This window comes from Peromyscus leucopus, chromosome 8b, assembly GCF_004664715.2.
Source record: "Peromyscus leucopus breed LL Stock chromosome 8b, UCI_PerLeu_2.1, whole genome shotgun sequence".
Taxonomy (NCBI): Eukaryota; Metazoa; Chordata; class Mammalia; order Rodentia; family Cricetidae; genus Peromyscus; species Peromyscus leucopus.
The window spans coordinates 97,329,597-97,343,477 of NC_051086.1; the positions used below are offsets into that span (position 1 = coordinate 97,329,597).

At 42.7% G+C, this 13,881-nt stretch overlaps 1 protein-coding gene across 4 annotated transcripts in view; it reads right to left on the bottom strand.

Annotated features, from left to right (window-relative positions):
- Positions 1-747: 747 nt before the first annotated feature.
- LOC114692909 (speckle type BTB/POZ protein) overlaps positions 748-13,881 on the bottom strand; it is an 83,265-nt gene continuing 70,131 nt past the window's right edge. For all 4 annotated transcript variants that reach the window (XM_028868998.2, XM_028868999.2, XM_028868995.2 and 1 more), the window contains 5 exons: positions 11,885-12,062; positions 8,296-8,351; positions 7,661-7,783; positions 3,269-3,411; positions 748-1,984 (listed from right to left, as the gene is read on the bottom strand). In XM_028868998.2, coding sequence (XP_028724831.1) covers positions 1,840-1,984; positions 3,269-3,411; positions 7,661-7,783; positions 8,296-8,351; positions 11,885-12,062 — 645 coding nt within the window. In that variant the 3' untranslated portion in view covers positions 748-1,839. The remainder of the gene's footprint in view (positions 1,985-3,268; positions 3,412-7,660; positions 7,784-8,295; positions 8,352-11,884; positions 12,063-13,881) is intronic.

Sequence of the window (13,881 nt, forward strand, 5' to 3'; positions counted from 1 at the left end):
AGACACTTCCTTACAGAGGTCACACTTGGGAAGAAACTGAGAAGGGGCACAGAATGCAATAAATAAGTCCCACTTATGAAAAAAACTGTCTCTAGCTCATACATACCCAGCCCAGCAGTAGGTACACAATGAAAACCAGAAACTTTGTGAAGAGCAGCCACAGAAAGGAAATGGAATGTGAGAAGGGCCGAGTTTCCATCTAAGGTTAAATAATGCAACCTTGGCCAAACAATGTATTTTTAGTGTAGTGCTGTGGAGCCGGGAGCCCCATGCATTCCTGTGAGCTCACTGCAAGTTAAGACCCTAGCTTCCCCAGAAACACACCAGTCAGTGACAAGACCCATCAGAGACAACAATTTCCCTTTATTTAATCTCCATATTCATGTCCTCTGAATTTTTTTTTTTTTTGTATTTTGTTAGGAGAAATGAGATTGGGGATTAGGTATTAACACACACAGGGTGCAGAAAAGGCCCACTACAATTGCTTGCCTTGGCAGAGTAGGACCTGGTCCCAGTCTCTCATCAGGACATGGTTGGCAGCTCCTCAAGGAGGACAAGACTGGCAGATGCTCAAAAGGAAACTTGAGATTATGGAGAATAAATAAATCCCTACTGCTTCCTGGACATTTCAGATCTAATCCCTGAAAGATGAAGATCAAACCAGGCCTTCAAAACCCCATAAGCAAGAAACTCAGACCCATGAGACAAGCCAGGTGAGTGAAACAAAAGACCAGAGATACCACACAGTACAAAATAGTAATTATTTATATTTTCAAAAAGAAAAAATTAACATTTGGAAGTCTCCCCTTTGGAAGAGGGGCCAATCAGAAGTGACAGGACGGCTCCTATGCAGGCGACAAGTCAGGTACAAACAGCTGGGCATTCTGGACTGGCATTTTTTTCACATAGCAATAATAATAAAATTTCTTTTTCTCTTATGTATTTTCTGGATTTGTTTCTTCTTTTTTTTTTTTAGAAAAATGGAGGAGGAAGGGAAGAAAAAATAAAATCAGAGAAAAATGCAAAAAAAAAAAAAAAAAAAAAAACATTTTCCACGATATCTAAAAACAGAACCATAGTTCTTGTCAAGACAGTATGAATTCTGGATGAATTATTTTTTCCAGTTTTCAACATCAATAAAGATTCTGCAAAAGCCACTACCATCAAAACACTCCTCTTCCAGATCAAATCGCCTCCTCCCCTCTGCCTTCATGTGCCACTTTCGCTAAGAGGACAAATGGATGGGCTCTGTTCTTGCAAACAGTAAGTGCGAACAAGAGAGCTCTTCGGATACTTGAATGGTAGTGAGGAGTTTTCACAAATATCCAAGGTTTAGCACAGTTGGAAGGACTAAAATTTGCTTCTTTCAACATAAATACTACTGGAATCCACAAACTGATTTTTGAAAAAAAATTCTTCTTTCCTTTTCCCTTCTCTTAAAACTAAATGTCCTTTTTTTTTTTCCTTTTTGCTCCAAGCACCTGACGATGTGCTCTGCTCAGTCAGATGCAGGCAGGTTTCTCCGAAGTACCACTCCTGGGATGTGCTCGGGGCCAGCGCCTAAACTGCATCCCAGTGTCAGACCTGGTCAGGCCACAGGGAACACGGTGACACGGCAACAGGGTTTTCATTAGGTTGAGTAGCCCCAAGTCCTGGGCCCTTCCCTCCCCCCCGTTCCCCTAAGTTATTTAGTGCTGTTTTAAAGTCTGGGTCATGGTGCAGTCTTTCCCCGACACAGAGTAAAAGCTCCACAGATTACACTGTCTACCTGGTGGTCAGTGGCAGCAATGGTGGCTGCTGCTTCTGGAAAATAAATGGAGTCTCACAACTGGCAGGATCTTAGGACTGCTTCAGGCGTTTGCGTGGGGGCCCCAGGAAAGGGCATTGTGCCGAAGCCAGAGAGCGGTATGCTTCAGCCACTAAGTGCGGATGTGACACCACCATTGACTTCCACCCAGAGGTCTCCAAGACATCCGAAGCATGACTAGGAGAAATGTGGAGAGAGAGGTTACCAAAGGGAGTGTACACATGAACCAAACAGCTACCTAGATAGCCTTCTTTTTCAGTGTTTGGTGTAGAAGGTGTTAATGCAACCAACACTACCCAGACAGAACCCTTAACATGCAGAAGAATGTGCTTGCTAGACAATGTGCAGACTGGTGACTGGGCCATGGCTCTTCTAATCCCCAAAACTTGGACTCAGAGGCACTGCATTCTCAAAACGTGGGCTGTTCATCACACTCAACATTGATGATATTTATATTCACAGATGCTAATCAAGAGAAAGAGCAAGGGCTTCCTTAGATATCCAGCTCTGAGCTCCCACGTGGTGTTGCCATACTAGTCTTGTTAACCATAAGGCACATCACAGCCAGGGCCCATCTGATGGTCAGAAAAGAGAAGGTAATAACCACTTTTTGCTCAATGGTTGAGTTACCTTCTAAAAAGTAACAAGCACATATCCAACATATAGTGAGCCCTGTACAGAGCTGACGCTTACTGGTCCTTCCCTTTCTCTTCAGTCCCAGGCTAACACCTTAGAAACAACCATGTAACTAGGCCTAGAAGACATATTTCCCATATTTGGGTATTTTCTGTTTTAAAACTGTCCACTCATGTACCTGAACATCTTAGCCTTCCTAATTCCAAGGTGCTGTTGTTAGGACTTTTTTTCCCCTCCAATCAGGTAAGGGAGTATAGAGTATGTCCCAATGAGAAGAAGGACTACAGATATAACTTGTCTTAGCTCCTTCAAAGTACTTTAGAAAGTGCTGTGGTGAGGTGACCTGTCACTTGGAGTGAAGTAACCGATCTGGCAGACTGTTTCCCTTTCCAAAATAGTCTTTGACAATCAGTTAATATCTATCTCTTCTCATTCCCTGAGCCCACCAGAGACTATAAAACATATTTGACTAACTCATAAAAAAATGAACCTCTATTCTCCTGGAATTGCTCTATCTTTTTTTTTTCCCCAGTGAAATTACAGTGAGGTTGCTGTCATTTGGAGCACACAGCTTTTCCAGGCCAGCAAGTTATCACTACTTAGCTACACCGCTGTTTGGAAGTAAGGGGCTTCACTCATAACTAGAACCCGATCCCTGCAAACAAAACCATTTCACACTGTTGAGCTGAATAGAAAGATGAAAATTCTCTACTTACTACCAAAAGGTTAATGAAGCTACTTGCTCACTTTACTCACTAATTCAAAGTCTTTCTTATTTCGTTATCCCAATTATTCTCAAAGATGAACTTTGAAGATGCTACTCACTAGTTGATGAAATCCACTGCCTGAGTTTTCAGTTGATCTGCGCTGTGGAGGTCAGCCAGGATGAGAATTTCTGCGGCGTTCTCCACCGAGAGGTTACTGCAGAGGGCATCCTCGCACATGACCTTCAAGCGCTCCAGGGCATACTGTAAAACAAGCAGAGCTGTCGTCAGAGCAGCAGTCGCTCAGGGCGGACACGACTGAAGTTGCTCTCTTCAGGGGCACTGCTGTCCAGCTGGTATGGGAAGAGAATTGCAGAGCGCAGGAAAAGCCACCCCACAGTTAGAAACACAGCTGCTCGGAAGGTAGCTGTTTAAGCCTGAAACAAAGACAACCGAAGTAAGGGTGGCATCTATCAAATTCCAAGGTCTACCTGCTAGAAAATGGCAGTCAGAGCAGAGCCCACCCCAGCGCTCCCGGTATCACCTGTCTTTCGTAAACAATCACTACCCACCCTGACAAGGAGGCATTAGCCAGCCAACATTATACTACAACTTCTGCAGTCTCACTACTTAGAGCCGACTGAACTAAAGCACAGCTCTTTTTACTAAGCAGTGTCACTACCCTGGCAAGATTCTCCAAATGACCTATCAAGCTGCGAAAAGCCAGCTGTGGTGGCCTTTACCAGCATCTCTGCCATACATTGTTCCTGAGAGTGAACCAAGGGCTTCTCTGAAATAGGGAAAGAGAAATCAAATCCTATTTTACTGGGGTTGAGATTAAGATTCTCAGGGTAAAGGGACAAAGCAACAGAAACCCTGGTTCCAGTTTCAAACTTCTATTTTCTAAATAGACACCACAAACATCTGGAAACGGAAGGTCTGACTAGGCTGATGCCACTCTGCTACTTGCCCTAATACAGCACGGACTTACTGAGGAATAAAGAAGGCATGAAGCAAAATGCCATTCATTACTTCACAGGGGAAGCATTTGCTATGAGGTTTTCCAGTCTCTCTACAGATCCTTCACCCTCAGGCCTCAGAATTCAGTGACACAATGCCCCTCCAGGCTGAACCACGGCAATCAAACCAAGACAATTTTATTATGAATTTCAGGCAAGGAGGCATACCTGCTGGTATTGTGATCTCCTGCAGCAAAAAGGAGCTTTATTGGTTTTGGTGCTGCTTTAATTTCTTACATTTGAGTAACTGGAAAGCAGTTTCCATGGAAAAGGGAATGATAGGAGACAAGCAAGAAATGAGAGTGTGGGAAAGGCGAGTAGGTGCCCCGTCTTTCTACAGTGCTATTTCGACTGCTCCTCTTACCTGTCCTTACACATTCTTTTAAAGGGACTTCTGCTGTGAATAGCTCTGAGCCCGCCTGCATAATTAGACAAAAGTAGCCACTCTTGTCTCTTGGGGGACAAAGTTTTTTTTCTTAATTATGCTTCTGAAAACCCTGCCTAATGGCAGTACTTACTCAGGAGATTGAAATTGTGTCTCCCAGGCCTGGCCAGCGTGTTTTGTTTTGTTTTTGGTCTAATTACACATGTCCCCAGGAGATCGGAAAGGCTCAGAAGAAGCTGTTTCAGCCTCCAGGGTAAATTCTAGATGTTTAGATTCTTCCATGAAAGACCTTTTACTGTTTTCCTAAACTCATTGAGAGGTGTAAAGGTAAAGCATGCTTTCAAATAGGCTTGAATCAAAGGCTGCCCAGTTGGAAATTCTGAATGGAATTTGAAAATGCACCGTCAGCTATCTCCCCCGCTCCCCCTTTTTTACTGAGACAGGGTTTCTCTGTGTAGCCCTGGCTGTCCTGGAACTCACTCTGTAAACCAGGCTGGCCTTGAACTCAGAAATTTGCCTGCCTCTGCCTCCCGAGTGTTGGGGATTAAAGGTGTGTACCACCATTGCCCAGCAACTTCTCATTCATAAATTTATAGCATTATAGGGATTCAACTGCTTTCTATTTTAAAATCAGAAGGAAACATGCTTCATTGAAACCACCACTCACGTGGCAATTCAGGCTAATTTCCATGCCCATGCCCCACCGTTTTAGCTGAGAATGAAAACCGAGAGGCACAGAAGTTTTTAACTTTGGCTCTAAGGATGTATAACTTTGAGTTTCAGTGTTTCTGTCTAAAACGAGGGCTCATCATTCTCACAGGACCTCAAAGATAAGGTATATAAGCACAAGTGACCACTTCATTGGAAACCAGACCCAGGTCAGACAGAACCATAGCAACTCTATGAAAATGAGTTTGGGCTAGGCTTGGGTACACATAGCTAAACCCAGTACTCAGGAACTAAGCAGGGTGACTGTGAGGTCAAAGCCAGCCAGGGCTATAGAGCAAATCCCTATTTCAAAATAAACAAAAGATGAGCACTGGACTGTGCTAATTTCACCCAGCTTAAAGACAATACTTTCTTACTATCTATTAAAACCAACTTTCTCCTAGTCAGAAATGAGGTTGACTAGAAAGGTACAGAGTTTTCATGTTGCCAACTACTAATCAAGTCTGGAAAGGTGTTAACAAGAATAGTTACTATTCCAATCTTCATCAAAAGCAATGATTGGGTCTAATGCCTCACATTCAGCAATACTCCAAAGTGCTGATTATGGATAAACCTCTGCTGTAAGTCTAGGCATCCTCCTTTGTCCTCAGACACAAAAGGAGGAGGTATAAGGAGAAAATTCTTCAGAGCAAAACCTGGAAAGGCTCTGGTGCTCTTAGCTAGACCCACTTCTTCCTCAGAAAAGTACTGGGACTTGGACACAACAGGATGAGGTAGCACTCCCAGCAAGCATCTGCTTTCTCATGAGGTCTCGAGGAGGGAAGAGAGAAGAAAACAAAACTTCCAATGCACATTAAGAAGTTCTAGATTCTGAGGACTCCTGCAGGAAAATGGTTCAGTAATCTCTCTCTCTCTCTCTCTCTCTCTCTCTCTCTCTCTCTCTCTCTCTCTCTCTCTCCAAGACAGGGTTTCTTTGTGTAGCCTTGCCTGCCTTGGAACTAGCTCTGTAGACCAGGCTGGTCTCAAACTCAATCTTCCTCTGCAAAGGTGTGTGATACCACTGTCTGCTACTATTTTCTTTCTTTAAAATTATTTATTTGAAAAAATAAGACAGGAAAAAAAAAAAAGTCAGGCAGTGGTGGCGCACGCCTTTAATCCCAGCACTTGGGAGGCAAAGGCTGGTGGATCTCTGTGGGTTCAAGGCCAGCCTGATCTACAGAGTGAGTTCCAGGACATCCAGGGCTGTAGATGTAACCAACAGTCTTATTAAATAAGAAACACAGAACCAATGTAAAAGAGAAAGTCGAGAGGTCAGAGCTCAGAGCTCCTGCGGTGTCCCAGCTTCCCGAAAGAGAGCTATATCCTGTCTGTCCGTCTTTTTATAGTATTTTGTTCTGCCTTCTCATTGGTTGTAAACCCAAACACGTGACTGCCTTGTCACTGTCTGTATGTACAGCCCCCCAGGTCTTAAAGGCATATGTCTCCAATGCTGGCTGTATCCCTGAACACACAGAGACCTATGGGATTAAAGGCGTGTGCCACCACCGCCACACTCTTGCTATGGCTCTAATAGCTCTGACCCCCTGGTAACTTTATTTATTAACATACAATCAAAATCACATTTCAGTACAATTAGAATACCACCACACAGGGCAACACAGAAAAACCCTGTGTTGGTCAAAAAAATAGACCAAAACAAAAACAAAAACAAACCCCTCAAAACATTTATTTATTTATTCATTTATTTATTTAGTTAGTTAGTTATTTAGTGTGTGGAGGGGCATGTGTGTGGAGGTCAGAGGACGACTTGTGTGTGGGCATCAGTTCCTACACCCTGTGGGTTCCAGGAATTGAACTCAGATCCTCAGACTTGGCAGCAAAGCACTCTTACCCACTGAACTACCCTTGAGCCTATAGGCCCAAGACTATATAGTCTTTTTTATAAAGTTTGAATAAGTTAATGAAGTAAAAAATATCTTGAAAATTATAAAATACAACCCAAATGTTAGCATTACTTGAATGTTTACTCTTCTTTGTTTTGGCTTTTCGAGACAGGGTTTCTCTGTGTAGCTTTGCGCCTTTCCTGGAACTTGCTTTGTAGACCAGGCTGGTCTCGAACTCACAGAGATCCGCCTGCCTCTGCCTCCCGAGTGCTGGGATTAAAGGCGTGAGCCAAGACAGAGTAAGAAGAGGGGTGAATATCAAATATACCCTTCTGTTCCATGTTAGGGTGACCCTGATAGTTTACCGTTCAGAGCACGACACCTGACAGCTTTAGTACCAAAAGGTTACTACTGTGTTGGAGCAACATGTATAAATGAGACGGCCCTGCCTAATTAAGCTGTATGTGTGCCCACTTCATCCATGGCACAGTACACAAGCCCTATCACAAAACTGACACCTGGTCCTATGACTCTTTTCCTGTTCTCTCTGATCTTACCTTGTCAGCAGCTGCCAGCAAATCATCAGCCATCTTGTCAAGGTTTGGAGCCTTCCCCGTGTAAATGAAGCACATCATTTCCTTAAAAACTTCAGGTTCCACGTCGTTAATTTCAACCCGATTCTATGCCAGAAAAGGTGAAAATGAGAAACATTCCAACAGAACACATTCCTAAACTATATCCATGGTTTTAAGTTCTGGTGAGGAAAGAAGCCTGTACACGGATAGAAAATACCTCTCACTATTCTCTCACAATTGGTTATTCTCGTAGCTCTTCCTCCCATCATTGTGTACTACACCTTTATTTTATTTTCTCAAACACGGTAGCAAAACAAAACAACTACGTGTGTGTGTGTGTGTGTGTGTGTGTGTGTGTGTGTGTTTTGTTTTGAATCTCTGGGCTTTCTAGTATCTTTAACTCCAACTACTGAGATGACTGCTGAACAGTAAGTCCATGTCACCTGGGACATCCCCAGACCACCCATCTGCTCTCAGAAGGTGTCTGTTTAAGAAACTGTACTTTAATAACATGGCAAGAAAAAAAATCATTACGAAAATAAATAAGTCTGCCAGACTGGGAAAGGCCTGACTGTAGTCACCGGGTTACAAAGACGCGTGTCCATCCTGTTACACACCTTTTTGCTCTCCTCCATTTCGTGTTCAAACATGGCACTGAAAACTGGAGACCGAGCTACAAAGTGAGAGGGAAGTAAAGAGGTTATCACACGGGAACCACTCCATCACTCCAGTAATTATGACGACCTTTGTTCTTCCTGTCCCACTTCCAAGGAAATGCTCTTGGTCTCAAATCACATTGGAATTATAAAACATATTCTTCTTCTTTTTTTTTTTTTTTTTTTTTTTTGGAGACAGGGTTTCTGTGTAGCTTTGGAGCCTGTCCTGGAACTCACTCTGTAGACCAGGCTGGCCTATGATCTGCCTGCCTCTGCCTCCCGAGTGCTGAGATTAAAGGTGTGCACCACCACCGCCCAGCAAAACACGTTTTCAAAACATTTCTTTGGCTCTACTTTAATCATCCACATTTTAAGGAAATTATTAATCTGTGTTGGACAACAATGGTATATACAAATGGTATATACAATGGTATATACTATGTAGACTTTGAAGTTCAAATGGAAGGTATGCCATGGCCTAAGAAGGGTGTTCTAATAACTGGACTTTTGGCTGCAGCAATGAATGGCATCTCCAGAGAGACCACACAGGAAGAAGGTCAAGAGCCAGGCTCAATGGCATGCACTAGCTTGATGATGAACATTTCTGGCAAGTGTCTATTCCTCCAGCTATGTGTTCTCAGTGAAGTTGATATCATCCCCAAAAAACCTGAAAGAGCCTTAGACAGTATAACAGTTTATGGCCCTTCAAAGTTCTTTTCTGTTTGGTAAAATTATCTTCCTTAACACTGATTTTCTTTCATCACAGAGAATTCAGTTTTTTTCTTTAGAAATGAGAATGAAGAAAAAAGGTTAAGAAACAGTGCTATGGTCCATGTACTTTCTATGAACACCCATGAAACACCACACATACACACAAATAAGTAACTTAATTTCAACCATGAGAAATCATACAAGAACTCAAATTTTTTCATGTTGCTGAATAAATCAAGGGTTGGGGTCAAAGTTGAAATTCCCAACCCTGTACCTAAGAGTAGAAGGACAGATGGTAGGTGAAAAAGGGGCAGAGACCTACAACTTTTAGCCTGTAGTTTACATCGGAAAGAACTCATTTTACCTCTGCTATTTTCTAGGTAAAATTATTTAACCCTCTGAACCATTTACCCCTGCTTCTCCTGCGTGTGTGTGTGTGTGTGTGTGTGTGTGTGTGTGTGTGTGTGTGTGTATAACTTAATGTATATAAAATTTAAATTTTCTTAAATTTAGAAATAAACCAGGCATAGTGGCGCACACTTGTAAGGCAGGAGAATTCTGAGTGTGAGGTCAGCCTGGGTTACATAGCAGAAATATCTCCCTACTTTTTAAGACTTTAAACGTGAACCTCAGTATTTTCATCAATTTCAGAAGGTTATTTTTTCCCAATGGTCTTATCTCAGAAGAGTTACAGACTATTTGGTGCTCATGGACTGGTGCTTAAATACAAAGAGAAGGTCCATAGCAGCAGGCGGGGCGACTGCAGCTGGTGCAATGGACCAGAATTCCCAGCAAGAATAGAGGGCCCCTTAGGGCTGGCAGACGTTTGAAGGAGCAGGTGAAGAAGAGGGAGGGAGGGCACCAGGAGATAGAGCTTGGTGACGAAGTGCTTGCTGAGCACATGTGGGGCCCAGGGTTTACTATCCTGCCCCATAAAGAGGAAGAACAGGTAGTCAACCAACCAGGAGAAAACTGGAGCACGGAGTCAACTAGTATATGATCTGCAGCCTCTCAAACTTAGGAACTAGCAGGTAGTTCACGTAACTTTAGAAAATTGCTTTCCTGGCAAGGAGGTGAACTGAGGACAATGTGGGGAAAGGAAGCAGACAGCGAATATGCTACTTCAAGAAATTTAGCTCAGAGTATGTGGGGAGAAAGAGCACACAGACTGAGAAAACAAGGTTTCTAGGAAGGCAGGACAAGATTCAGAGAGCAGCAGTATACAAAACAATCCACTCTGAAGTTGAGGGATACCTCCTTGCCATTGAGAAGGCAGGTGAGAAAACAGCAGTCAAAGATGTTCCTACAAAAGGGCCTCTTGGAGGGAAATGTGGGCAAAAGCATCATTTAGGAGTTGGAGGAGGTTAGAGGGGGTATGGCAGAAGTCTGAAACATCTACTGTTGGGAAAAGAAGGAAGCTGACTGTACCTACAGGAAGATGCACTGGGGGTGGGGGTGGGGGTGGGGAAGCTGAGGAGACGGTCAGTGGATAAAGTGCTTACTGTACAAAGCATGAGGACCTCTGTTTCGATCTCTAGTGCCCACTTAAAAGCCAGGCATACATCTTTAACTCCAGCATTGGGTGAGGACATGGGAGGGATGTCCAGTAAAAATGGTGAGCTGGTGCCACTGAGAGACCACTACTTCAAAAGTAAGATAGAAAGTAACAAAAGAAGACATTCAACTTCTGGTCTCTGCACATATACACACAGTAATGTACTTGCATACACATGAAAAAACATGCTTGTACCACACACACAAGCAAGAAACAAACATTAAAAGAGAAAAAGAGGTGGGGGGGAAGGAAGGAAGGAAGGAAGGAAGAGAGGGAGGGAGGGAGGGAGGGAGGGAGGGAGGGAGGAGAAAAGAAAGAAGCATGTTGAGGGCCTCACTATACAGGCAGACACTAGTCTGAATTGCTCACTTCAACATTGACAATAATACCGAGGTGAAGCAGAGAATGGGAAGTTGTCCCATGAGACAGCTTGAGCTCATTTCAAGTGTGAACCTTGGAATGACAGAGCTCAGACATCTCAACAGAGGAGTCTTGGGAAGAAGTATGTTACCTGGAGAGTCACACAATACTCTCACATGTTCTGTGCTCTGCAGAGCAGTATGTAGCTATGACCCCCCCTTTTCTATAAGGATGAAGTCAGCCCTCTCTCAGTTCCTCCTCTGGTGAGTCTTTCTTGTCTTAAAGATCAAGGAACTGAGAGAACAAGACTTGATCCTCTGGGTCAGTAGCAATAGTCTCATTCTTCTTGTATGTTTACAGTGAAGATACAACTTAAGCATCTGAGACTGAGGTCTCAGCTTGATAAATACTTAGTCCCTTGACCAGAATCCTCTCCATTGCATTCAAAGCCCAACTAGGAGCTACCTGCTCTTAGGTACTCTGGGAGCTATTTTCCAAGTGCAAAGATATGGAATAGTTTTGTATAACCATCATTTATACTTTGAAAACGGTAGCCTAAGAGTCCACTCTAGAGACAAACCAGAAATGCTATTTTTATGGAAAGTAGCCTTTTTGGTTATGAGAACTCTCTTTAGAATATAAAAATACGGTCCAGGTATGGAGGCATATGCCTATTATTCTAGCACTGGGAGTGAGGGTAAGGTTAGGACTGAAAGTTTGAGGACAGTATGGGCTAACCTAGCAAGTTCCAGGTCAGCCTAAGCTACAAAGTAGGACCCTGTCTCAAAACACTAAAATGAAAATAAATTTAAAAATGTATTTAGGGGCAGAGTTCAAAAGTTGAAGTTGTCCAAAGACAATTTTGCAGCCACGATTTTTCCTATTGCATCAAAATTATAACGTGAACCATGAATAAATACCAACCTGCTAGGATGGCCTTGTGAGCCTGGAATTCTTGGCCAGCCACACACAGGCAGCAGTCTGTGAATCGAGAATTCTCCCACAGCCCTCCTAATTCATCTGCCAGCCGGCACTCAGGAACCTTTACCATGTTCATGGTATTCTGCCCAGAAATATTGACGGAATCTTGTACTACACTCACCTGTGGAATATAAGGAGACAGAAACAAAGCTTTTGTTACCAGCAGGTGGAGAGAGGCCTGCTGCCACAGTGCTCCAGAAGATTTAGGTATCATATTTTCTTGAAACCACCCCCACTAATCAAGACCTTCTCCTTTGGATCAATTTCCCCATTTATTATAATCACACTTCTTTTAGACCACACTGTAGGACAATGACCACCTCATAGAGCACGTTCTTCTCCAGTTTCTAGTAAGTTCCATCTCCTTGGAAACCCAAGCACAGCTACCAAGGAGAAACCGCCAGGGATAAATGCTTAATTTCAAGTATTCCCCTTAAGAGCTACTATAGAGGTCACTGTCTTAGTTAGGGTTTTATTGCTGTGAAGAACACCATGACCACAGCAACTCTTATAAAGGAAAACATTGAATTGCGGTCAGAGGTTCAGTCCATTATCATCATGATGGGACATGGTAGTGTAGACATGGTGCTGGAGAAGAAGCTGAGAGCCCTACATCTTGTAGGCAACAGGAAGTGGTCTGTCTCACTGGGTGTGGCTTGAGCATATATGAGACCTCAAAGCTCACCTCCACAGTGACACACTTCTTCCAACAAGACCATACACACTCCAACAAGGCCATATCTCCTGATAGTGGCACTTCCTTTGGAGGCCTCCCCCCCCCCCCAAACTATCAGTCACCATATAAAACTCTCTAAAGAAATCCAGTAAGTTAAGCCCAAAAGCATTTCTTTTATTTTAGTTAGGTCAGGAAACACAGATAAAGTGTAGTTTCTATAGCTACAGGGCTTGGTAAGTAACTGGCATTTCTCAGAGACGTTTGATTAATGAACATGATGGCTCACTAACCATAAGGATTGAAGTAGGAAGGCCTTTTAGTAGGGATAACTAGGTGGGTATAGCGTAAATTTTACACCTGAATTCAGTCATCTGTGACAATGACATTCAAGATGGCTGACTGCAGCTTACATGTACGCTTGCTTATACCCCTGGAACAGAATGACAATGAATCCTATGGAAGGCTCCAACTTCCCACTCTGGCTTCAGTAGCATGTTTCAACTAGTTGAAATTCAACCTAGATAGAAACCAACCTAAATTTTTAGATGGGTTAGTGAAAGTCAGCTGTTAGGATACCAAGTATAAGGATTTACAAATCACATTAACATTATAAAATATGCTAGCCGTTAAACAAAAAATAAGATCCTGCAAAGCAGTCACGCACCCAACAACTACTGTGTTTTATTTCCTACAGCACATAATGTTAAGAAAATTAAGTTTAAGCAGAACTCAAACCTTGAGAATTAACTCCCTGCTCTCCTACTGCTAAGAGTATGATGAGAAAGACAGTTTAAGAACATCCTTGATGACCCAGATTTCTTTTGACCTTCAAGATGCAAGTCATCCTTTAGCTGCAGTCATAAACCCAGAGGCAAAGTTACTGCTTGACCTATAATCTCTTTTGTGTAAAACTGAGGTATTTACTACTAGGTCAAGAAACTTATTCATTTGTTTAAAACTGTTATGATCTTACACAAGGAGGTAGTCAAGTTAATCAATTATGAATGTGCTCAGCATTAGAGCACATTTATCAGGGACAGATTATAACAATATTTTAATAACCCAAGACCCAGCACAAACCACCCCACAGAGATCCTCTCTTGTTCTTTGTAAGATTTCTAATTTGGTTCAACCATTTTCTCTTATTAGCATCCTCACCTCTTTGATATAATATTAAAACACTAAAAGTGAAAGTTGTCTGTTACCAGTTATAGTTCTAAATACTGATTTAGGGAAGAAAAAAAAAAAAAAAAAAGGAAAAGAC